Below are 25,537 nucleotides of genomic sequence, written 5' to 3'. Positions count from 1 at the left end.
CGGAATTTTATTTATTTTTTTAAATTATTTTTATTTTTTTAAGAAATAAAGCCTCGCTGGGGGCCCCGCAGGCCCTCAGCTCCGTTTCGGGGGCTCAGCGTGTGTTTCAGAGGGGGGGGGGGGGAATGTCAAAAACCACTGGGGGGCGGCTCCTGAGGGCCCGGCAGCCCTTAAAAGTTTATTTTTTTTTTGGTAATTAAAACCTCGGCAGGCCGCAGCCCCCCCCCCCCCCCCTCCCGGAAGCGGCCCCTCCGCGCCGCGCCACGTCACATCCGCTCCGCTGGCCCCCACGTGACGCCGCTGACGCGCTCAGCTCCCCCCTCCCCTCCCCTTCCGCTCGCCCCGCCCACCGCCACCCTCAGAGCCCCGCCCACCACCCTTAACCCCGCCCACCACCCTTAACCCCGCCCACCACCCCCTTAACCCCGCCCACCACCCTCGGAGGCCCCGCCCACAACCCCGTAACCACGCCCACAACCCCTTAACCCCGCCCACTCCAGCCCCAAGCCACGCCCACACCCCCATTAACCCCGCCCCTAACCCCGCCCACCCCCGGCCCCTCCCGCAGCCACGCCGCCGCTCTCGGGCCACGCCCACCCCAGGCCACGCCCACCCCCAGGCCACGCCCACCCCAGGCCACGCCCACCCCAGGCCACGCCCACCCCAGGCCACGCCCACCACCAGGCCACGCCCACCCCCGAAGCCCCGCCCCCTCCCGGTGCCCGCCGCGGCCCCTCCGCTCCGCTCCCGCTCCCGGCGCCCCCCCGGTGCCCCCCCGGTGCCCCCGGTGCCCCCCGGTGCCCCCCCCGCCCCCCGCCCCCCCCCCCCCCGCGCCCCCCGGCCCTCCCTGCCCCCCCCGCCCCTCCGGTCCCCCCCTCGGCCCCCCCCAGCCCCTCTCGCCCCCCCCCCGGTGCCCCCCGGTGCCCCCCCCCCCCCCCGCCATGTGGCTCTTCTCCCGCGACCCCGTCCGGGATTTCCCCTTCGAGCTCGGCCCCCCGAGCCCGGCCCCGACCCCGAGCAGGGCCCGGCCCCGCTCTGGAAGCTGCTGAGGGGGCGCCGCAAGGTAACGGGGGGGGGGGGGGGCGCCGGGGAGGGGGCACCGGCGGGGGGAGGGGGAGGGGAAGGGGGAGGGGGAACCGGGAGGGGGAGGGGGGCGCTGGGGGGAGCGGGGCGGGCCCTGGGTTCCCCTCCCCCCCCCCGGTCTCTCTGGCCCTGAACCGCTCCGCTGCCCCCCCATGTCCCCAAATCCCCCATCCCCAAATCCCCGTCCCCCCTGACCCCAAATCCCCGTCCCCAAATCCCCATCCCCATGTCCCCCCGTCCCCTTATCCCCCTGTCCCCCTGTCCCCATATCCCCATGTCCCCCTGACCCCAAATCCCCCCGTCCCCAAATCCCCCCGTCCCCCTGTCCCCATATCCCCCTGTCCCCCTGACCCCAAATCCCCGTCCCCAAATCCCCATCCCCATGTCCCCCCGTCCCCTTATCCCCATGTCCCCCTATCCCCATATCCCCTGTCCCCCTGACCCCAAATCCCCCCTGACCCCAAATCCCCCCGTCCCCCTGTCCCCATGTCCCCAAATCCCCCCGTCCCCAAATCCCCCCGTCCCCCTGACCCCCTGTCCCCCTGTCCCCATATCCCCAAGTACCCCCGTCCCCATATCCCTGTGTCCCCAAATCCCTGTCCCCCTGTCCCCATCTCCCCCGTCCCCAAATACCCCATCCCCATGTCCCCCTGTCCCCATGTCCCCATATCCCCCTGTCCCCCCGTCCCCATATCCCTATGTCCCCATCTCCCCCATCCCCAAATCCCCCATCCCCATATCCCCCTGTCCCCCCATCCCCAAATCCCCCCGTCCCCAAATCCCCGTCCCCATAACCCCATATCCCCCGTCCCCCCATCCCCAAATCCCCCCATCCCCAAATCCCCCCGTCCCCCTGACCCCCTGTCCCCCCGTCCCCAAACCCCCCATCCCCAAATCCCCCTGTCCCCAAATCCCCGTCCCCATGTCCCCATATCCCCGTCCCCGTATCCCTGCCCCCATATCCCCCTGTCCCCCTGACCCCCTGTCCCCATATCCCCCGTCCCCAAATCCCCCATCCCCATCCCCCCGTCCCCACATCCCCCCGTCCCCACATCCCCCCATCCCCATCCCCCCGTCCCCACATCCCCCCGTCCCCGTGTCCCCGTCCCCACATCCCCGTATGCCCTCATATCCCCCGGATGTCCCCACACCCCATGCCGTGTCCCCACGTCCCCCTGTCCCCACATCCCCATGACCCCGTGCCCCACGTCCCCCCGATGTCCCCCCGTGTCCCCATATTTCCCTGTCCCCGTGCCCCACGTCCCCCCGCTGTCCCCACGTCCCCATAGCCCCGTGTCCCCATATTTCCCTGTCCCCATGTCCCATATCCCCCCAATGTCCCCGTGTCCCCCCGATGTCCCCTCATCCCCCAACGCCCCCCAATGTCCCTATACCCCATATCCCCCCAATATCCCCATATCCCCCCAATGTCCCCGTGTCCCCCAATGTCCCCACATCCCCCCGATGTCCTGACACCCCCCAATGTCCCGACGCCCCCCGATGTCCCCGTGTCCCCCAGATGCCCCCCGATGTCCCCCAGTGATGTCCCCATGTCCCATATCCCCCCGATGTCCCCCGATGTCCCCCTGTCCCATATCCCCCCAATGTCCTGACACCCCCCGATGTCCCCGTGTCCCCCCGCTGTCCCCATGTCCCGTATCCCCCCGATGTCCCCTCATCCCCCGACGCCCCCATATCCCCCCAATGTCCCCACGCCCCCCAATGTCCCCATGTCCCGTATCCCCCCGATGTCCCCCAATGTCCCTCCGCCCCCCGATGTCCCGACACCCCCTGACGCCCCCGTGTCCCCCGCTGTCCCCGATGTCCCCCCGCTGTCCCCATGTCCCCCTGATGTCCCGACGCCCCCGTGTCCCCCCGATGTCCCAACGCCCCCTGACGCCCCAGTGTCCCCCCGCTGTCCCCATGTCCCATATCCCCCAATGTCCCCCCATCCCCCGATGTCCCCCCATGTCCCCATGTCCCGTATCCCCCCAATGCCCCCCGCTGTCCCCATGTCCCCCCGATGTCCCGATGCCCCCTGACGCCCCAGTGTCCCCCCGCTGTCCCCATGTCCCGTATCCCCCCAATGCCCCCCGCTGTCCCCACGTCCCCCCGACGTCCCCATGTCCCATATCCCCCCGATGTCCCCCAATGTCCCCGTGTCCCACGCTGTCCCCATGTCCCGTATCCCCCCAATGTCCCCCGCTGTCCCGACGCCCCGACGTCCCCGTGTCCCCCCGACGTCCCCGTGTCCCCCCGACGTCCCCGTGTCCCCCCGCTGTCCCCATGTCCCGTTTCCCCCATATCCCCCAATGTCCCCATGCCCTCCAATGTCCCGATGTCCCGTATCCCCCTGTGTCCCCCGCTGTCCCCGTGTCCCCCTGATGTCCCCATATCCCCCCAATGTCCCCCCATCCCCCGTGTCCCCCCGCTGTCCCCGTGTCCCCCCGCTGTCCCCGTGTCCCCCCAATGTCCCCATATCCCCCCAATGTCCCCCCATCCCGCGACGCCCCCCAATGTCCCTATACCCCATATCCCCCCGATGTCCCCATATCCCCCCGATGTCCCCCCATCCCCCAATGCCCCCCGCCGTCCCCGTGTCCCCCCGCCATCCCCGTGTCCCCCCGACGTCCCCGTGTCCCCGTGCCCCCAGGCGGACGGGCAGCCGGTGTCGGTGTTCGTGCACGCGCTGGGGGCCGGCGACCCCGAGGGCAGCGCCCGCGCCCGCTGCGCCCTGCGGCGCCTGCGCACCCTGCGGCACCCCAACGTGCTGGCCTACCTCGACAGCCTCGAGGTGGGGGCGCGGGGGGGATTGGGGTCGGGGGGTATTGGGGTCAGGGGGGGACACGGGGGGTATTGGGATTGGGGGGTGAATGGGGATCAGGGCGGGTATTGGGATTGGGGGGTGAGTGGGGGGATATGGGCACTGGGGGGTATTGGGATCGGGGGGGACATGGGGACGGGGGGTATTGGGATTGGGGGGCTGAATGGGGATCGGGGGGGACATGGGGACTTGGGGGGTATTGGGATTGGGGGGTATTGGGGTCGGGGGGGGACATGGGGACTTGGGGGTATTGGGATCGGGGGGATGGGGATGGGGGGACATGGGGACAGAGGGGGGACATGGGAGTATTTGGATTGGGGGGTATTGGGATTGGGGGGTGAATGGGGATCGGGGGGACAGGGGGACTTGGGGGGTATTGGGATCGGGGGTATTGGGATTGGGGGGTATTGGGATCGGGGCGGGGACATGGGGATGGGGGGGACACGGGGACTTGGGGGGTATTGGGATTGGGGGGTATTGGGGTCGGGGGGGACATGGGGGGGTATTGGGATTGGGGGGTATTGGGATTGGGGGGGACATGGGGATCGGGGGGACATGGGGACGGGGTGGGTATTTGGATTGGGGGGTATGGGATTGGGGGGGTATTGGGATCGGGGGGGACATGGGGGTATTGGGATCGGGGGGTATTGGGATTGGGGGGGACATGGGGATCAGGGGGGAGATGGGGGGGTATGGGATTGGGGGGCTATTGGGGTCGGGGGGGACACGGGGATTTGGGGGGTATGGGGATCGGGGGGACATGGGGATCGGGGGGGACATGGGGGGGTATTGGGATTGGGGGGTATTGGGATTGGGGGGGGACATGGGGTCAGGGGGGACATGGGGATCGGGGGGAGATGGGGGTATTGGGATGGGGGGTATAGGGATTGGGGGGTATTGGGATTGGGGGGACACGGGGATCGGGGGGTATTGGGATTGGGGGGGACATGGGGATCAGGGGGGGATACGGGGGGTATTGGGATTGGGGGGGATGGGGACGGGGGGACATGGGGATCAGAGGGGGGATATTTGGATTGGGGGGTATTGGGATTGGGGGGTGAGTGGGGGGATATGGGCACGGGGGGTATTGGGATCGGGTGGGGTATTGGGGCTGGGGGGGACATGGGGAGGTATTGGGATTGGGGGGTATTGGGATCAGGGGGGACATGGGGTCGGGGGGGACATGGGGGGTATTGGGATTGGGGGGTGAATGGGGGGATATGGGATTGAGGGGGATCTGGGGGGGGGGTCATGGGCATGGGGGGGTAAATGGGGGGCACAAGAATGGGGGGTAAATGGGGGGTCAGGGGGGTGGGGGGGACATGGGGGGGGACACGGGGGGACAGAAGGCAGTGGGTGAACTTTGGGGGATGGGGGGTCACGGGGGGGGGGCACAAGGGGATGGGGGGGGGACATGAAGGGATGGGGGGGCCACGGGGGGATGGGGGGGGCCACGGGGGGGCCACGGGGACGTGTTGGGGCCGCCTCCATGGGACGGGGCCATGGGGCTGGGGGCACGCGGCGGGGGGGGGGCATGCGGTGAAGGGGGGCTGAGGGGTGGTCCCGGGGGGGGGGTCATCCGCCGCCCCCCCCCCCCCAGACGGAGCAGTGCCTGTACCTGGTGACCGAGGCGGTGACGCCGCTGCGCTGCCGCCTGCGTGACCCCGGGGGGGCCGAGCGAGGACGAGGTGGCCTGGGGGCTGCACCAGCTGCTGGTGAGGGGGGGGGGCACAAAATGGGGGGGCACAGGGTTGGGGTGGGCACAAAATGGGGGGGCGGGGCACAAAATAGGGGGGGCACAGGGTTGGGGGGGTCCACAGGATTTGGGGGGCCCACAGGGTTGGGGGGGGCACAGGGTTGGGGGGGCCCACAGGGGTTGGGGGGCACAAAATGGGGGGGGGCACAAAATGGGGGGGCACAGGGTTGGGGGGGGTCCACAGGATTTGGGGGACCCACAGGGTTGGGGGGCACAGGGTTGGGGGGGCCCACAGGGTTGGGGGGGCACAAAAGGGGGTCCACAGGGTTGGGGGGTCCACAGGGTTGGGGGGGGGCACAAAATGGGGGGGGGCACAAAATGGGGGGCACAGGGTTGGGGGGGGTCCACAGGATTTGGGGGGCCCACAGGGTTGGGGGGGCACAGGGTTGGGGGGGGCACAAAATGGGGGGCACAGGGTTGGGGGGGCACAAAATGGGGGGGGGGCACAAAATGGGGGGGCACAGGGTTGGGGGGGTCCACAGGGTTGGGGGGGCACAAAATGGGGGAGCACAGGGTTGGGGGGGCACAGGATTTGGGGGGGCACAGGGTTGGGGGTCCATGGGTCCTGGAGGGGGACCCAAGTGATGGGGGGGGGGGTCCCAGTAATATGGGGGGGAATTGATGGGGGGTCCCAATGATGAGTGGGGTCCAAGTAATATGGGGGGTCCCATTAATGGGGGGGTCCCTGTGATGGGTGGGGGTCCCAATTAAGGGGGGGGGGCAACTAATTGCGGGGGGGGATCCCAGTAATGTGGGGGGTCCCAGTGGTGGTGGTGGGGTCCCAGTAATATGGGGGGGGGGCAATTGATTGGGGGGGGTCCCAGTAATATGGGGGGTCCCAGTGGGGGGGGGTCCCAATAATATGGGGGGGTCCCAGTGGGGTGGGGGTCCCAGTTATGGCGGGGGGGCATTAATTGAGGGGGGGGGGGTGTTCCCCATGCGGGCAGGATCCCAGCTCTGGGGGGGGTCTCCCCGTAGTTACGAGGGGTCCCAGCGATCTGGGGGGGGGGGGTCTCTGCGTTATTTGGGGGGGGGGGGGTCCCAGAATTGTGTCCCCCCCCCCGCAGACGGCGCTGGCCTTCCTGTACCGCTCGGGGCTGGTGCACGGCGCCCTGGGGCTCGACGCCGTCTTCGTCGACCCGGGGGGAGTGGAAGCTGGGGGGCTCGAGCGGGTGGCGGCCAGCGGCGAGGAGCCCCCGCCCCCCCGGGGAGCCCCCAGCCCCAGGACCCCCCGAGCTCAGCGGGGGCGGGCACGGCCGCGGGGAGCCCTGGTGAGTTTGGGGGGGGGGGGGGGGATTTGGGGGGGCTGGGGGGGGGGTACTGGGGGGGATATTTGGGGGCTGGGGGGGGGCGTGGGGGGTATTGGGGGGTATTGGGGGGCTGGGGGGGCTTGGGGGGTATTGGGGGGCTGGGGGGTGTGGGGGGTATTGGGGGGGAACTTGGGGGGGTGTTGGGGGGGTATTGGGGGGCTGGGTGGGACTTGGGGGGGTATTGGGGGGGAACTTGGGGGGGGTGTTGGGGGGGGTATTGGGGGGCTGGGGGGGACTTGGGGGGGGGGTGTTGGGGGGGGGTATTGGGGGGCTGGGGGGTATTGGGGGGCTGGGGGGCTTGGGGGGTATTGGGGGGCTGGGGGGGGTTTTGGGGGGCTGGGGGGTGTGGGGGGTGTTGGGGGGGTATTGGGGTGATATTGGGGGGCTGGGGGGGGTTGGGGGGTATTGGGGGGCGGGGGGACGTGAGGGATGTTGGGGGGATATTGGGATATTAAGGGGGGTGGGGGGGGTATTGGGATATTGGGGGACTGGGGGGTATTGGGGGGCTGGGGGGGTCGCGGGGGATATTGGGGGGCTGGGGGGGGACGTGGGAATATTGGGGCAATACTGGGGGGTATTGGGGCTGGGGGGGCTTGGGGGGATATTGGGGGGTGGGGGGGGGGGACGTGGGAATATTGGGGGGGCTGGAGGGGTCGGGGTTATTGGGGGGCTGGGGGGGGATTTGGGGGGGCTGGCGAGGACACGGGGACACTGGGGGGACATGGGGGGATATTGAGGGACCGTGGAGGGGGGGGGTCCGGGAGCCGTGTCCCCGTGCCCCCCCCCGCTGCCACCGGTGTCCCCAGGGCGGGGGACATGTGGCGCCTGGGCTGCCTCATCTGGGAGCTCTTCAACGGGCCCCTGCCCCGGCCCGGCGCCCTGCGCAGCTTCGGCAAGGTGGGGGCGGCACCGCGACCCCCCCCCGGCACCGGGACCCCCCCCGGGCACCGGGACCCCCCCGGGCACCGAGATCCCCCCAAGTCACTGGGACCCCTCCCCCAGGCACCAGGACCCCCCCCTCGGCACCGAGATCCCCCCAAGTCACTGGGAGCCCCCCCGGCACCGGGACCCCCCCCCGGGCACCGAGATCCCCCCCCCCGGGCACCGAGATCCCCCCTCGGGCACCGAGATCCCCCCAAGTCATTGGGACCCCCCAGCACCGAGATCCCCCCCAAGTCACTGGGACCCCCCTAAGTCACCGGGAGCCCCCCTCGGGCACCGAGATCCCCCTCGGGCACCGGGACACCCCCCCCCCCGGGCACTGAGATCCCCCCCCGGGCACCGAGATCCCCCCGGGCACTAGGACCCCCCTCGGGCACCGAGATTCCCCCCCAGTCACCGGGACCCCCCTCCCAGGGCACCGGGAACCCCCCTGGCATCAGGACTCCCCCAATACCTGGGGTCCCCCCAAACACCTGGGTCTCCCCCCCCCCCAACACCTGGGTTCCCCTTGGCCCCCTGGGGTTCCCTCTGCCCCATAACCCCCCCATAACCCCTCATAACCCCCCATATAACCCCCCCCATAACCACCCATAACTAATTCCCCCTAATTCCCCCATTTCCCCCCATAACCCCCCGTACCCCCCCATAACCCCCCATAACACCCCTATACCCCCATAACCTTCTATAACCCCCTATACCCCCCCATAACCCCATATACCCCCCCGTACCCCCCCCCCCATATAACCTCCCCATACCCCCCATAACCCCATATAACCCCCTATACCCCCCTATACCCCCTCATAACCCCCATACCCCCTTATAACCCCTATACCCCCATAACCCCCATATAACCCCCCTATGCCCCCTATAACCCCCTATAACCCCCATATACCCCCATATACCCCCCATAACCCCATATAACCCCCCATACCCCCCCATAACCCCCTATACCCCCCCATACCCCCCATATACCCCCCATAACCCCCCTATACCCCCCATAACCCTCCTATACCCCCCATACCCCCCATAACCCCTCATAACCCCTCATAACCCCTCATAACCCCCCATAACCCCTCATAACCCCCCATAACCCCCATATAACCCCCATAACCCCCCTATACCCCCCATAACCCCCCTATACCCCCCATACCCCCATATAACCCCCCATAACACCCCTATACCCCCCTATAACCCCCCATATACCCCCATAACCCCCTATAACCCCCCCATAACCCCATATAACCCTCCCATAACCCCCCATAACACCCCCATAACCCCATATAACCTCCCTCATAACCCCCATAACCCCTCATACCCCCCCATACTCCCCTATAACCCCCCATAACCCCCCCATACCCCCCCATACCCCCCATAACCCCTATAACCTCTCATAACCCCCATAACCCCCATATAACCCCCATAACCCCCTATAACCCCCCCATAACCCCCCATAACCCCCCCATACCCCCCTATACCCCCATACCCCCATATAACCCCCCATAACCCCTCCGTAACCCCCCATAACCCCCCCATAACCCCATATAACCCCCCATACCCCCATATAACCCCTCCATAACCCCCATATAACCCCCCATACCCCCCCCCATAACCCCCCCATAACCCCATATAACCCCCCCATACCCCCCAATAACACCCCCGTGCCCCCCCAGATCCCCCGGCGCTGGTGGCCCCGTACTGCGAGCTGGTGGCCGCCGACCCCGGGGCGCGGCCGGGCCCCGAGCAGCTGCTGGCGCGGGGCGCAGCCCCGGGGGCTTCCTCGCCTGCGGGCTGGTGGACACCGCGCTCTTCCTCGAGCAGCTCCAGGTGCGTGGCCACGGGGTCCCCGGGGTCCCCAGTGTCCCCAGTGTCCCCAGTCCCAGTGTCCCCAGTGTCCCCAGTGTCCCCAGTCCCAGTGTCCCCAGTGTCCCCAGTGTCCCCAGTCCCATTGTCCCCATCCCCGCAGTCCTGGGCCCTTCCCTGGCCTCGTCCCGTCCCCGACCCTATAAGTTCCCATCCCGTCCCTGTGCCCGTCCCTGTGCCCGTCCCTAACCCTATAAGTTCCCATCCCATCCCATCCCCATCCCCGACCCTATATAAGTTCCCATCCCGTCCTATCCCCGTCCCTGACCCTATATGTTCCCATTCCGTCCCTGACCCTATATGTTCCCATCCCATCCCTGTTCTTTCCCATCCCCAGTGTCCCCAGTGTCCCCAGTCCCATTGTCCCTTTCCCCGCTGTCCTGGGCCCTTTCCTGGCCCCATCCTGTCCCTGACCCTATATAAGTTCCCATCCCATCCCCGTCCCATCCCCGACCCTATATAAGTCCCCATCCCATCCCTGTCCCCATCCCTGACCCTATATAAGTCCCCATCCCATCCCCGTCCCGTCCCCGACCCTATATAAGTCCCCATCCCATCCCTGTCCCTATCCCTGACCCTATAAGTTCCCATCCCGTCCCCGTCCCGTCCCCCGACCCTATATAAGTCCCCATCCCGTCCCTGTCCCTATCCTGTCCCCATCCCTGTCCGTGTCCCCATACCCCCCCTCACCCCCCCCCATATCCCCCCCTTACTTCCCCATATCCCCTCCCAAACCCCCTCTGACCCCCCCCGTGCCCCCCCAGGTGCAGGACCCCCCGCGTGCCCCCCCCCATCCCAATTCCCCCCATACCCTCCTCTCCCATCCCCATTTCCTACCCGTTACCCCCCATATCCCCCCAGACCCCCCAATCCCCACGTAGCCCCCCCTCTGACACCCCCCGTGCCCCCCCCCCAGGTGCAGGACCCCCCCGCGCACCCCCGCACCCTAATTCCCCCCCATATCCCCCCCCATACCCCCCTTCCCACCCCATATCCCCTCCCATACCCCCCCATATCCCCCCCAGCCCCCCAATCCCCACGTAGCCCCCCGTCTGACCCCCCCGTGCCCCCCCCAGGTGCAGGACCCCCCTGCGCACCCCCCACCCCAATTCCCCCCCGATTTCCCCCCTTACTCCCCCCATACCCCCCAGACCCCCCCCCAATCCCCATGTAGCCCCCCGTCTGACCCCCCCCCGTGCCCCCCCGTGCCCCCCCCCCAGGTGCAGGACCCCCCCGCGCGCCCCCCCCCCCACCCCAATTCCCCCCATACCCTCCTCTCCCATCCCCATTTCCCCCCTTACCCCCCATATCCCCCCAGACCCCCCCATATCCCCCAGACCCCCCCAATCCCCACGTAGCCCCCCCCCCCCCGGACCCCCCCGTGCCCCCCCCCAGGTGCAGGACCCCCCCGCCCGCCGCACCTTCCTGCAGGAGCTGCCCCCCCGCCTGGAGGCGCCTGCCCCCCCCCTTCCAGCGCCACAAGCTGCTGCCGCGCCTCCTCGACGCCCTCCGCTGGCAGCGCCGACGCCGCCGCCCTCGCCCCCTGCTCAAGGTGCGACCCCCCCCTCCCCAAACACAGACCCCCCGGACGCCCCCCCCACCCAGACACCCCTTCTGACCCCCCCGCAGGTGGCCAAGGCTCTGGACCCCCCGAGTACCAGGAGCGCGTGGTGCCCGTCCTCGTCCGCCTCTTCGCCGCCCCCGACCGGGCGCTGCGCATGCGGCTGCTGCAGCAGGTGGGGCTGGGGGGGTCCTGGGGGGGTCCTGAGGGTCCCTGGGGGGTCCTGAGGGTCCCTGGGGGTCCTAGAGGGGTCCTGGGGGGTCCTGGGGGTCCCTGGGGGGTCCTGGGGCGCCCTGGGGGTCCTGAGAGTACTTGGGGGGTCCTAGAGGGGTCCGGGGGGTCTGGGGGTCCTGGAGGGGTCCTGAGGGTACTTGGGGGGTCCTGAGGGTCTCTGGGGGTCCTAGAGGGGTCCTGGGGGTTCCTGGGGGTCCTGAGGGTACTTGGGGGTCCGGGGGGTCCTGGGGGGTCCTGAGGGTCCTGGAGGGGTCCTGAGGGTACTTGGGGGTCCTAGAGGGTCCCTGGGGGGTCCTAGAGGGTCCCTGGGAGGGTCCGGGGGTCCTGAGGGTCCCTGGGGGGTCCTGGGGGGTCCTAGAGGGGTCCTGGGGGTCCTGAGGGTCCCTGGGGAGGTCCTGGGGGCGCCCTGGGGGTCCTGAGGGTCCCGGAGGGGTCCTGGGGGGTCCTGAGGGTCCCTGGGGGGTCCTGAGGGTCCTGGGGGGTCCTGAGGGGTCCTGGGGGGGTCCTGAGGGGTCCTGGAGGGTTACTGAGGGTCCTGGGGGTCCTGAGGGTCCCTGGGGCGTCCTGGGGGTCCCTGGGGGTCCTGAGGGTACTTGGGGGGTCCTGGGGGTCCTGGGGGGTCCTGAGGGGTCCTGGAGGGGTCCCTGGGGGTCCCTGGGGGTCCCTGGTGGGTCCTGGGGGTCCCTGGGGGGTCCTGGGGGATCCTGAGGGTCCCTGAGGGGTCCTGGGGGGTCCTCTCATCATCTGGGGGTCCCTGGGGGGCACCTGCGGTGTCCTCTTATCACCTGGGGGTCCCTGGAGATCTCCTGGGGGTCCTGGGGGGTCCTTAGGGTCTCTGGGGGTCTCTGGGGGCACCTGGGGTGTCCTGGGGGGTCCTGGAGGGGTCCTGAGGGTCCCTGGGGAGTCCTGCAGGAGTCCTGAGAGTACTTGGGGGGCCCTGGGGGGTCCTGAGGGTCCCTGGGGGGTCCTGGGGGGTCCGGGGGGGGGGTCCTGAGGGTCCCTGGGGGGTCCTAGAGGGGCCCTGGGCAAGTCTGGGGGTCCTGGAGGGGTCCTGAGGGTCCCTGGGGGGTCCTGGGAGGGTCCTGAGGGTCCTGGGGGGTCCTCTCATCATCTGGGGAGCACCTGGGGGTCCCTGGGGGTCCTGGAGGGGTCCTGGGGGGGACCTGAGGGTCCCTGGGGGGGTCCTGGGGGTACTTGGGGGGTCCTGGGGGGTCCTGGGGGGCACCCGGGGGTCTCCTCATCTCCTGGGGGGTCCTGAGGGTCCCTGGGGGTTCCTGGGGAGCACCTGGGGGCCCCCCTCACCACCTTCAGGTCCCCTGGGGGTCTCCTGGGTGGTCCTGGGGGGGTCCGGGGGGTCCGCTGGAGGCCACCGGTGTCCCCATGCGCCCCCCCTCCCCGTGCCCCTCCCCGTGCCCCCCCCCCGTGCCCCCCCCCAGCTGGAGGACTACGTCGAGTTCCTGCCCGAGGCCACGGTGAGCGCCCAGATCTTCCCCCACGTCGCCCACGGCTTCCTCGACACCAACCCGGCCATCCGCGAGCAGACCGTCAAGGTGCGCCCCCCCGGCACGGGGACCCCCCCGGGGACGAGACCCCCCGGGGACAGAGACCCCCGGGTCACCTCCCCCCCCCCAAATAACACCCGGGTACCCCCTTGGCTGCCTGGGAGCTACCCCAAGACCTGGGTCCCCCCGCCTCAAACACCTGGGACCCCCCCCCAAAAAAAATTTGGACCCCCCCGAACATCTCAGACCCCCCGAACATCTCAGACCCCCCGAACATCTCAGACCCCCCCGAACATCTCAGACCCCCCCCAAAACCTCAGAGCCCCCCAGCACCTCAGAACCCCCCCCAAAAACACCTGCCCCCCTCCCCAGCCACCTGGGACCTCCCCCCCCCAAAACACCCGGGTTCTCCCCCTAAATATCTGGGACCCCCCCCAAATTTTGGACCCCCCAATATTTTGGCCCCCCCCCCTTATTTTTTTGCCCCCCCCAGCCCATGGTGCTGCTGGCCCCCAAGCACACATCCCCCCACCCTGACCCCTTTCCCCTGTGTCTCCCCCAATACTTTGCCCCCCCCCAATATTTTAACTCCCCCCCCCAAATATTTTGACCCCCCCATATTCTGACCCCCCCCCTTATTTTTCTGCCCCCCAGCCCATGGTGCTGCTGGCCCCAAGCACACATCCCCCCACCCTGACCCCTTTCCCATGCCCCCCAATATTTTAACTCCCCCCCAATATTTTAACTCCCCCAATACTTTGACCCCCCAATATTTTGACCCCCCCAATATCTGACCCCCCTTATTTTTTTGCCCCCCCAGCCCATGGTGCTGCTGGCCCCAAGCACACATCCCCCCCCAACCCCTTTCCCCTGTGTCTCCCCCAATATTTTGACCCCCCAATATTTTAACTCCCCCAATATTTTGACCCCCCCCAAATATTTTGCCCCCCCCCCCCATATTCTGACCCCCCTTATTTTTCTGCCCCCCCAGCCCATGGTGCTGCTTGCCCCAAGCACACATCCCCCCACCCTGACCCCTTTCCCGTGTCTCCCCCAATATCTTGACCCCCCAATATTTTAACTCCTCCCCCAATATTTTGACCCCCCAATATTTTGACCCCCCCATATTCTGACCCCCCTTATTTTTCTGCCCCCCCCCCAGCCCATGGTGCTGCTGGCCCCAAGCACACATCCCCCCCCCCGACCCCTTTCCCCTGTGTCTCCCCCAATATTTTGACCCCCAATATTTTAACCCCCCCCAATGACCCCCCCCCAATATTTTGACCCCCCAATATCTGACCCCCCTTATTTTCTGCCCCCCCAGCCCATGGTGCTGCTGGCCCCCAAGCACACATCCCCCCATCCCCCACACCCCCCACCCCTGCCCCCTCTCCACTGGCCCTCTCCCATCCCGGTGCCCCCCCAATATTTTGACCCCCCCCCCAAATTCTGACCCCCCCCTTATTTTCTGCCCCCCCCCCCAGTCCATGGTGCTGCTGGCCCCCAAGCTGCCGGAGGCGACGCGGGGCCGGGAGCTGCCGCGGTTGCTGTGCCGGGTGCAGGGGGGACGCCCTGGGCCCCCTGCGCTGCAACGCCACCCTCTGCCTGGGGCGCCTCGCCCCCTGCTGCCCCCCAGGTGAGCCCCCGCAGGACCCCCCCCCCGCACCCACGGGACCCCCCCCACCCCTGGGACCCCCCTGGAGGTGCTCACCCCCACCCCCCCAGTGAGCACCCATGGGACCCCCCGCACCCACGGGATCCCCCCCCACCCCTGGGAACCCCCCTGGAGGTGCTCACCCCCCCCCCAGTGAGCACCCATGGGACCCCCCGCACCCACGGGACCCCACCCCCACCCCTGGGAACCCCCCGAGATGCTCACCCCCCCCCCCCCCAGTGAGCACCCCTGGGACCCCCCACCCCCACCCCTGGGACCCCCGAGGTGCTCATCCCCCCCTGCTGCCCCCTGCCCCCCCCCCCCCCACCCCTGGGATCCCCCCAACCCCCCTGGAGGTTCTCACCCCCCCCCCCATGAGCACCCATGGGACTCCCCCGCACCCATGGGACCCCCGCTGGAGGTGCTCCCCCCAGCCCTGGGACCCCCCGGAGGTGCTCATGCCCCCCGCTGCCCCCGGGTGAGCACCCATGGGACCCCCCGCACCCATGGGACCCCTCCCACCCCTGGGACCCCCCAACCCCCCTGGAGGTTCTCACCCCTCCCCTGGTGAGCACCCAAGGGACCCCCCCACACCCCTGGGACCCCCCAGAGGTGCTCACCCCCTCCCCTGCTGCCCCCTCCCAGGTGAGCACCCACGGGACCCCCTGCACCCATGGGACCCCCCAACCCCCTTGAGGTGCTCACCCCCCCCCCCAGTGAGCACCCATGGGACGCCCCCCGCACCCCTGCACCCCCCCACACCCCTGGGACCCCCCCCCGAGGTTCTTACCCCCGCCACCACCCCTGGGACCCCCCAACCCCTCTGGAGGTGCTCACCCCCCCGGTGAGCACCCATGGGACCCCCGCACCCATGGGACCCCCCTGGAGGTGCTCATCCCACCCCCCAGTGAGCACCCATGGGACCCCCCCACACCCTTGGGACCCCCCCCGAGGTGTTCACCCCCTCCCCTGCTGCCCCCCCAGGTGAGCACCCATGGGACCCCCCGCACCCCTGGGCCCCCCCACCCAAGTGCTCACCCCCCCCCCCCATAGGTGCGGCAGCGGGTGCTGGCCCCCGCCCTGGCGCGGGCGACGCGGGACCCCTTCGCCCCGGCGCGGGCGGCCGCCGTCGCCGCCTTCGCCGCCACCCATGGGTGCTACTCGGCCCAGGAGTGCGCCGGCAGGGGTGCTGCCCGCCCTCTGCGCCCTCACCGTCGACCCCGACCGGGGGGTCAGGGAGCAGGTGGGGGGGGGGGTGGGTGCTGGGGGGGGGTGGGCACGGGGGTTGGGGGTCCCGCTGCAATGGGTGCTGGGGTCTGGGGGTCCCGCTGCAATGGGTGCTGGGGTCCCATTGCATTGGGTGCTGGGGGGTCTGGGGTCCTGGTCCCATCACAGTGGGTGCTGGGGGGGGCTGGGGGGTCCCACTGCAATGGGTGCTGGGGTCCCATTGTAATGGGTGCTGGGGGGTCTGGGGGTCCTGGTCCCATTGCAGTGGGTGCTGGGGGGGTCCCATTAAAGTGGGTGCTGGGGGTGGGTGCTGGGGTGGGGGGCCTTGGGTCCCACGGCAGTGGGTGCTGGGGTCCCATTGTAATGGGTGCTGGGGGGAGGGGACTGGGGTCCCATTGCAGTGGGTGCTGGGGGGTCTGGGGTCCTGGTCCCATCACAGTGGGGGCTGGGGGGAAGGGGGCTGGGGTCCCATTGGAATGGGTGCTGGGGGGTCTGGGGTCCTGGTCCCATCACAGTGGGTGCTGGGGGGGGGTCCCATTAAAGTGGGTGCTGGGGGTGGGTGCTGGGGTGGGGGGCCTTGGGTCCCACTGCAATGGGTGCTGGGGGGGGGTCTGGGGGTCCCATTATAATGGGGTGGGGGGCTGGGGTCCTATTGCAGTGGGTGCTGGGGGGGGGTCGGGGGTCCCATTGCAGTGGGTGCTGGGGGTGGGTGCTGGGGTGGGGGGCCTTGGGTCCCACGGCAGTGGGTGCTGGGGGTCCTGGTCCCATTGTAATGGGTGTTGGGGGGTCTGGGGGTCCTGATCCCATTATGGGGGGCTTGGGGGGTCCCACGGCAGTGGGTGCTGGGGTCCCATTGCATTGGGTGCTGGGGGGGGGGTCGGGGGTCCCGTTGCAATGGGTGCTGGGGGTCCTGGTCCCATTACAGTGGGTGCTAGGGGGGTCGGGGGTCCCATTATAACGGGGTGGGGGCTGGGGTCCCATTGCATTGGGTGCTGGGGGGGGCGTTGGGGGTCCCATTGCAATGGGTGCTGGGGGAGCTGGTCCTGTTACAATGGGTGCTGGGGGGGGGGGTCCCCTCATTGTCCTGCTTTGCCCCCTCCCCGAATTGTGCCCCCCCTTTCTTCCCCCCCCCCCCAGGCGTTCCGGGCGATCCGCAGCTTCCTGGAGCAGCTGGAGGCGGCCGCCGAGAGCGGGGGGGCACGGAGGGGTGAGAAAATGGGGGGGGCACGAAGGGGGGGTGAGAAAATTGGGGGAGTGAGAAAATTGGGGGGGGCACGGAGGGGGGTGAGAAAATGGGGAAATTGGGGGGGGGCATGAAGGGGGGTGAGAAAATGGGGGGTGAGAAAATTGGGGGGGAAATGGGGGGTGATAAAATGGGGGGTGAGAAAATTGGGGGGGCACGGGGGGGAGAAAATTGGGGGGGGGGGTCCTAAGGGTGGGGGAGGGGTCTGGGGGGGGGGGAGAAAATGGGGAGAGGGAAGGAATGGGGGGGGTCCAGGGGGGTTGGAAGACACGGGGGGGCACAGAGGACTCAGGGTCCCAGCCCCCCCCCCCGCTGCTCCCTCCCCAGCCCCCCCGGTGCAGCCGAACCCCCCGAGGCCGGGGGGGGGGCCGGGGGGCGGGCTGGGGGCGGCCGTGTCCTGGGCCGTCACCGGCGTCACCTCCCTGACGGCGCGGCTCATGGGCGCCGAGGCCGGGACCCCCCGGGACCCCCAGGAGACCCCCCCGGAGACCCCAGCGCCCCCCCCGCAGGGTGAGTGCCCCCCCCGACCCCCCCCCGGGACACCCCCAAAAAAGCTCTGGGGGGGGGTCCCCAACCCCTCCCCCTGCTCTCCCTGACCCCCCCCCCTTGACTCCCCCCCTTGTGCCCCCCCCCTTGTGCCCCCCCCAGCAGAGCCCCCCCCAACAGAGCCCCCCCCGAGCCGACCCCCAGACGACTTCGACCGCTGGGACGATGACTGGGGCAGCCTGGAGGTGAGGTTTTTTTTTTTTTGGGGGGGGGGGGGCATTACTTTGGGGGAGGGGGGGTCACGGAGTGAGCTCCCCCCCAACCTAATGCCCCCCCCCCCAATATTCCCCCCCCTCCCCCAGGACGTGGAGCCCCCGCGGCCCCCCGCAAGCAACCAGGACAGAGGAGGGGGGCCCCCGGCCGGGCTCTCCCCCCCCGGCGGCCCCCCCGCGCCCCCCCGGCCCAGGAGGGGGACGGGGACGAGGGGTGGGGGGCGGGCACCGAGTGGGGCACCGACGACGCCTGGGAGGCGCTGCCCAGCCAGCGGGGTGAGACCCCCCCCGAGACCCCCCCCCGAGACCCCCCCCCATCTCCCCCCCCCCAAAAAAAAACCCCTGGGGCATCCCCCTGCCCCCCAGGACCCCCATCCCCCCCCCCCCCCCCATTCGTCTCATTTACTCCCCAGACCCCCCAGCCACCCCCCCGAACCACCCTGACCCCCCCCAGGACCCCTCCAGCCCCCCCCCGACCCCCCCAGGACCCTTCCAGCCCCCCCGCCCTCCCCCAGCACCCTCTGACCCCCCCCCTAGAGCCCCCCGACAGCCCCCAAGACCCCCCTGACCCCCCCCGACCCCCCCCCCTTATAACCCCCTGACCCCCTAGGACTCCTCCAGCCCCCCTGGCACCCCCCCGACCCACCCAGCGCCCCTCTGCCCCCCCGACCCCACTTGTCTCCCCAGGCCCCCCGTTCCCCCCCTTGCCCCCCCCCCCCCCCCCAGGCCCCCCCGGTCCCTCCCTTGCCCCCCCTAGCCCCCCTGACCCCCCCCTTGTGATCCCAGGCCCCCCCCGGTCCCTCCCTTGCCCCTCCCAGTCCCCCCAGCCCCCAGCCCCCTTGCCCCCCTCCTTGTCTCCCCAGGCCCCCCCCGCCCCCCCTTGCCCCCCCCAGTCCCTCCCTTGTCTCCCCAGGCCCCCCCTTGCCCCCCCCAGCCCCCCTGACCCCCCCCCTTGTCTTCCCAGGCCCCCCCGGTCCCCCCCTTGCCCCCCAGTCCCCCCTGACCCCCCCCTTGTCTCCCCAGGCCCCCCCTTGCCCCCCCCAGCCCCCCCTGACCCCCCCCTTGTCTCCCCAGGCCCCCCCCCGAACGCCGCCCGGCGGCAGCGGGAGCAGCAGCGGCGCCGGGAGCTGGAGGCCCGGCGGGCCGAGCGCCGGGGGGCCCAGGGCCCCCCGAAATTGGGCACCCGCAAACTCGACTGAACCTTGGGGGGGGGGGGGGGGGGGAACACAATAAAAGCGCATCGAGAACTACAACTCCCATCGGGCCGCGCGGCTGGCCACGTGGCGCGGCGGGTCACGTGGTGGCGCGGGGGGGGGGAGGAGCGGTCACGTGGCGGCGCATGGCGGCGCGCGGCGGCGGGCGGCGGCGGCGGGCAGAGGTGAACGGGAGGGGGGCGGGGGCGTGGCCGGCACGTGGCCGGCACGTGACAGGCACGTGACCGCCTGGCCCCGCCCCCCCCGCAGGCCCCCACGTGCGGCTGTCGAAGGCGCTGAGCTGGGCGCTGCGGCACGGGGCGGGGGAGCTGGGGCTGCCCATGGGGGCGGGTACGTGACCCCCCCCCCCCATGGAACCCCCCCCCCGGACACCCCCCCCCAACCCCTCGGATTCCCCCCCCCCCGGACCCCCCAGGTGCCCCTTGGGGTCCCCCAGCCCCCCCCCAATCCCCCTCCCCCATGGACACCCCCAAATGTTCCTGGGACCCCCCCCCAATTTGCCCTCCCCCCCTTTGATCTCCCCCCCCCGGGCCCCCCAACTGATCCTGGGAGCCCCAAATGTCCCCAGAACCGCCCCCCCCCCGAAATCCCCCCCAACTTCCCGCTGCCCCCTGGCCCTCCCCAGGTACACCCAGGATCCCCTGCCCCCCCAGGACACCCCCCACACCCCCAAGTACCCCCAAGCCCCCCAACTGCCCCCTGGGACCCCCCCCCACATAGCCCAGGACCCCTCCAATTGCCCCCAAGACCCCCACCCCCACCCCCTGGGTCCTTCCCCGGGACCCCCAAGCCCCCCCAAATAGCCCCAGGACCCCCCCCCCCCAGTTGCCCCCAAGCCCCCCAACTGCCCCCTGGGACCCCCCTAAGTCCTCCCAGGTGCCCCTTGGGACCCCCAGGCCCCCCCAACTGCCCCTTGCCCCCCCCCCCAAATACCTCCAGGATACCCCCCCCCCAGTTGCCCCCAATTTCCCCCAATCCCCCCCCCCAACTGCCCCCTGGGACCCTCCTGAAGCCCCCCCCCCCAGCTGGCCTCCAGACCCCCAAGCCCCCACATACCCCCAGGACCCCCCTCCCCAGTTGCCCCCAATTTCCCCCAATCCCCCCCCAACTGCCCCCTGGGACTTTATCTGGGACCCCCCCCAAGCCCCCCAAATGGCCTCTGGGACCCCCAAGCCCCCCAAATGCCCCCAGGACCCCTCCAATTGTCCCCAATTGCCCCCAATCCCCCCAACCGCCCCCTGGGACCCCCCCTGAAGCCCCCCCCCCCAACTGGCCTCCAGACCCCCAAGCCCCCCAAATACCCCCAGGACCCCCTCCCCAGTTGCCCCCAATTTCCCCCAATCCCCCCCCCCCCAACTGCCCCCTGGAACTTTACCTGGGATCCCCAAGCCCCCAGATACCCCCAGGACCCCTCCAGTTGCCCCCAATTTCCCCCAATCCCCCCCCCCCAACTGCCCCCTGGGACTTTACCTGGGACCCCCAAATACCCCCAGGACCCCTCCAATTGCCCCCAATCCCCCCCCAACCGCCCCCTGGGACCCCCCCCCCCAAGCCCCCCCAACAGGCCTCCGGACCCCCAAGCCCCCCCAGATACCCCCAGGACCCCTCCAATTGCCCCCAATTGCCCCCAATCCCCCCCCCCAACTGCCCCCTGGAACTCTACCTGGGATCCCCAAGCCCCCCAAATACCCCCAAGACCCCTCCAATTGCCCTCAATCCCCCCAACTGCCCCCTGGGACCCCCCCCCCAAGCCCCCCCCCACTGGCCTCTGGGACCCCCAAGCCCCCCAAATACCCCCAGGACCCCTCCAGTTGCCCCCAATTTCCCCCAATCCCCCCCCCAACCACCCCCTGGGACTTTACCTGGGACCCCCAAGCCCCCCCAGATACCCCCAGGACCCCTCCAATTGCCCCCATTGACCCCATTTCCCCTCCCCCCCCCCCCAAATGCCCCCTGGGACTTTACCTGGGACCCCCGCCAAGCCCCCCTAACTGGCCTCTGGGACCCCCAAGCCCCCAGATACCCCCAGGACCCCTCCAGTTGCCCCCAATTTCCCCCAATCCCCCCCCCCCAACTGCCCCCTGGGACTTTACCTGGGACCCCCAAATACCCCCAGGACCCCTCCAATTGCCCCCAATCCCCCCCCCCAACCGCCCCCTGGGACCCCCCCAAGCCCCCCCCCCCAACAGGCCTCCGGACCCCCAAGCCCCCCAAATACCCCCAGGACCCCTCCAATTGCCCCCAATCCCCCCCAACCGCCCCCAGGACCCCCAAGTCCCCCCAGGTGCCCCCGAGACCCCCCCAGTGACGGCTTTGGGGGGGGGGGCCGGGGGGTTCCCAGACGGCTTCGTGGAGGTGGGGGCCCTGCTGCGGCTGCCGCCCTTCGCGGGGGTCTCGGAGGAGGACGTGCGGCGCGTGGTGGCCGCGGACCCCAAGGGGCGCTTCGCGCTGCGCCCCCACCCCCTCTGCATCCGCGCCAACCAGGGCCACTCGCTGCAGGTCCCGGGGGCTTCGGGGGCTGGGGGGGGGGTCCAGGAGGGATTTGGGGGGTCCAGGGGGATTTGAGGGGCCCTGAGGTGCTCCAGAGAGGGCTCTTGGGGGGTCGGGGGGGTTTGGGGGGCCCTGGGGTTGGCAAGAGGGGGATTTGGGGGTCCCCGGGGATCTGGGGGGCTTGGGGTGGTCTAGAGGGGGATTTGGGGGGGTCCCCGGGGATCTGGGGGGGTTTGGGGTGGTCTAGAGGGGATTTGGGGGTCCCCGGGGATCTGAGGGGGCTTGGGGTGGTCTAGAGGGGGATTTGGGGGTCCCGAGGGGATTTGGGAGGGGCTTGGGGTGGTCTAGAGGGGGATTTGGGGGTCCCCGGGGATCTGAGGGGGCTTGGGGTGGTCTAGAGGGGGATTTGGGGGTCCCCGGGGATCTGAGGGGGGGCTTGGGGGTGGTCTAGAGGGGATTTGGGGGTCCCGAGGGGATTTGGGAGGGGCTTGGGGTGGTCTAGAGGGGGATTTGGGGGTCCCCGGGGATCTGGGGGGCTTGGGGTGGTCTAGAGGGGATTTGGGGGTCCCGAGGGGATTTGGGAGGGGCTTGGGGTGGTCTAGAGGGGATTTGGGGGTCCCCGGGGGTCTGAGGGGGGCTTGGGGTGGTCTAGAGGGGATTTGGGGGTCCCGAGGGGATTTGGGGGGAGTTTGGGGTGGTCTAGAGGGGGATTTGGGGGTCCCGAGGGGATCTGGGGGGGCTTGGGGTGGTCTAGAGGGGATTTGGGGGTCCCGAGGGGATTTGGGGGGGCTTGGGGTGGTCTAGAGGGGATTTGGGGGTTCCCAGGGGATCTGGGGGGGGGCTTGGGGTGCTCCCTGGGTTAATAATTGGGGTTTTGAGGGGGGTTATTTGGGGTTTCAGGGAGGATTTTGGGGGTCCTGGGTTAATATTTGGGGTCCCTGGGGTGAACATTTGGGGTCCCTGAGGGAGGGGATGTTTGGGGTCCCGGCAGGATTTGGGGGTCCCGGGGAGGATTTTGGGGTCCCAGCAGGATTTGGGGGTCCCGGATAGGAAGATTTTGGGGTCCCGGCAGGATTTGGGGGTCCCAGCAGGGTTTGGGGTCCCGGCAGGATTTGGGGGTCCCGGGGAGGATTTTGGGGTCCCGGCAGGATTTGGGGTCCCAGCAGGATTTGGGGTCCCGGGGAGGATTTGGGGGTCCCGGCAGGATTTGGGGGGGTCCCGGCAGGATTTGGGGTCCCAGCAGGGTTTGGGGTCCCGGCAGGATTTGGGGGTCCCGGGGAGGATTTTGGGGTCCCAGCAGGATTTGGGGGTCCCGGCAGGATTTGGGGTCCCAGCTCACGGCGGGGGGGGGGCTGTGTCCGCAGGTGCCGGCGCTGGAGCTGACCCCCCTGCGGAGCGCGGGGGCGCTGCCCCCACCCTGGCCCACGGCACCCGGCGCCGCTGCTGGGGGCCCATCCGCGCGGGGGGCTGTCGCCCATGGGGCGGACCCACATCCACCTGGCCCCCGGGCTGCCCGGGGACCCCGGCGTGCGCAGCGGTGAGGACCCCCCAAATAAATATCCCATGGGACCCCCCCCCAAATAAATATCCCATGGGACCCCCCCAAATAAATATCCCTTGGGACCCCCCCCAAATAAATATCCCATGGGACACCCCCAAATAAATATCCCTTGGGACCCCCCCATATGACACCCCCCCCCCCCAAAATAAATATCCCATGGGAACCCCCAAATAAATATCCCTTGGGACCCCCCCCAAATAAATATCCCATGGGACCCCCCCCAAATAAATATCCCATGGATCCCCCCCAAATAAATATCCCATGGGACCCTCCCCCATATGACACCCCCCCAAATAAATATCCCTTGGGACCCCCCCCCAAATAAATATCCCTTGGGACCCCCCCCCAAATAAATATCCCATGGGACACCCCCCAATGACCCCCCCCCAAATAAATATCCCTTGGGACCCCCCCCCCAAATAAATATCCCATGGGACCCACCCCCCAAATGACCCCCCCCAAATAAATATCCCATGGGACCCCCCCCCCCCCATATGACACCCCCCAATAAATATCCCATGGGACACCCCTCCACACCCAAATAAATATCCCTTGGGACCCCCACCCCATATGACACCCCCCCCAAATAAATATCCCTTGGGACCCCCCCCCAAATAAATATCCCATGGGACACCCCCCAAATAAATATCCCTTGGGACCCCCCCCATATGACACCCCCCCCCAAAATAAATATCCCATGGGAACCCCCAAATAAATATCCCTTGGGACCCCCCCCCCAAATAAATATCCCATGGGACCCCCAAATAAATATCCCATGGATCCCCCCCCCAAATAAATATCCCATGGGACCCTCCCCCATATGACACCCCCCAAATAAATATCCCATGGGACCCCCCCCCCATATGACACCCCAATAAATATCCCATGGGACACCCCTCCACACCCAAATAAATATCCCTTGGGACCCCCACCCCATATGACACCCCCCCAAATAAATATCCCATGGGACCCTCTCCCTCCATATAACCCCCCCCCCAAATAAATATCCCATTGACCCCCCCCCCCAGCACAGCCTGGGGACCCCCAGAATCAGCCCATGCCCCCAACCCCCCCCCCCCCCCAAAACTCCCTTCCCAGGGCCCCCTCTGACCCCCCCCAGCACCCCCACCTCCCCCTGACCCCCCCCGCCCCCCCAATCCCCACCCCCCCCCCCAGTAAATATCCCATGCCCAAACCCCCCCCCCCCCCCGGGGACACCCAGTATCAGCCCATCCCCAACCCCCCCCCCAGAAACCCCCTCCCAGGGACCCCCCCCAACACCCCCCAGCCCCCCCCGACCCCCCCAACCCCCTTCCCCCCCCAGGCCCCCCCCCAACCCCAAAATCCCCCCCCCGCCAAGGGATGCGTCCGGACTCGGAAATCGCCATCCTCATCGACGGACCCCGGGCGCTGGCGGGTGAGCGGGGACCCCAATATTTGGGGGGGGGGGGGGGGGGCAACCCCCATATTGTGGGGGGGGGGGGTCCCACTGACGCCCCCCCCCAAAAAAAACCAGACGGGATCCCCTTCTTCCGCTCGGCCAACGGCGTCATCCTGACCCCAGGGGGACGCGGGGGCGCCTGCCCCCGTTACTTCCTGCGGGTGCTGCAGCTGCGCCCCGTCCGTAAGCACCCCCCCCTTTTTTTTGGGGGGGTCCCCAACATCACACAGGGACACGGGGGGGGCAGGGCACGAGCTGTTTATTTCCTTCCCCCCCCCCCAAGGGTGTCTGCTGCCGCTGGAGGGACCCGCGCACGAGGACACGAGCCCCTCGCACGAGGATGGGGGGGGGGCACGAGCCCCTCGCACGAGGATGGGGGGCACGAGCCCTCGCACGGGGGGGCCCCCTCCTGCCCCCAGCCATTAAACCGTTAGCGCGCGAGCGTTGCACGAGGACCTTGCACGAGGATTTGGGGGGGGGGCACGGGCCCTTTGCACGAGGACATGAGCTCCTCGCACAAGGATTGGGGGCACAAGCCCCTTGCACGGGGGGGGCTCCTGACCCCAGCTGTTAAACCGTTAGCACACGAGCGTTGCACGAGGACCTTGCACGAGGATTTGGGGGGGGGGGGGGGGCACTGAGCCCTTGCACGAGGACATGAGCTCCTCGCACAAGGATTTGGGGAGGGGGGCACAAGCCCCTTGCACAAGGACACGAGCCCCTCGCACAAGGATTGGGGGGGGCACAAGCCCCTTGCACTGGGGGGGCTCCTGACCCCAGCTGTTAAACTGTTAGCGCACGAGTGTTGCACGAGGACCTTGCACGAAGATTGGGGGGGGGCACGAGCCCCTTGCACAAGGATTGGGGGGGGGGGGGG

General features: G+C 69.4%; 2 protein-coding genes across 2 annotated transcripts; both read left to right on the top strand.

Moving 5' to 3' along the window:
* Positions 1-941: 941 nt before the first annotated feature.
* LOC136789218 (N-terminal kinase-like protein) lies at positions 942-19,154 on the top strand. Its single transcript, XM_066989196.1, is given in 24 exon segments — positions 942-1,004; positions 1,007-1,063; positions 3,737-3,877; positions 5,508-5,581; positions 5,583-5,622; positions 6,731-6,855; positions 6,857-6,934; positions 7,780-7,889; positions 9,595-9,675; positions 9,678-9,739; positions 11,171-11,230; positions 11,232-11,287; positions 11,289-11,329; positions 11,405-11,511; positions 13,007-13,120; positions 14,557-14,634; positions 14,636-14,708; positions 15,556-15,710; positions 15,780-15,911; positions 15,913-15,969; positions 17,091-17,160; positions 18,074-18,122; positions 18,124-18,230; positions 19,029-19,154. Coding segments are annotated over 24 exon segments (2,055 nt in total). The 3' UTR covers position 19,154.
* A 270-nt stretch (positions 19,155-19,424) lies between these two features.
* Positions 19,425-25,086, top strand: LOC136789217 (tRNA 2'-phosphotransferase 1-like). Its single transcript, XM_066989195.1, is given in 8 exon segments — positions 19,425-19,498; positions 21,510-21,667; positions 23,023-23,071; positions 23,074-23,112; positions 23,115-23,195; positions 24,580-24,636; positions 24,736-24,843; positions 24,944-25,086. Coding segments are annotated over 8 exon segments (645 nt in total). The 5' UTR covers positions 19,425-19,488.
* Positions 25,087-25,537: the final 451 nt, after the last annotated feature.

Source organism: Anser cygnoides, unplaced genomic scaffold (assembly GCF_040182565.1).
Source record: "Anser cygnoides isolate HZ-2024a breed goose unplaced genomic scaffold, Taihu_goose_T2T_genome scaffold_43_1, whole genome shotgun sequence".
NCBI lineage: Eukaryota > Metazoa > Chordata > Aves > Anseriformes > Anatidae > Anser > Anser cygnoides.
This window is presented reverse-complemented; position numbering and strand designations above follow the sequence as displayed.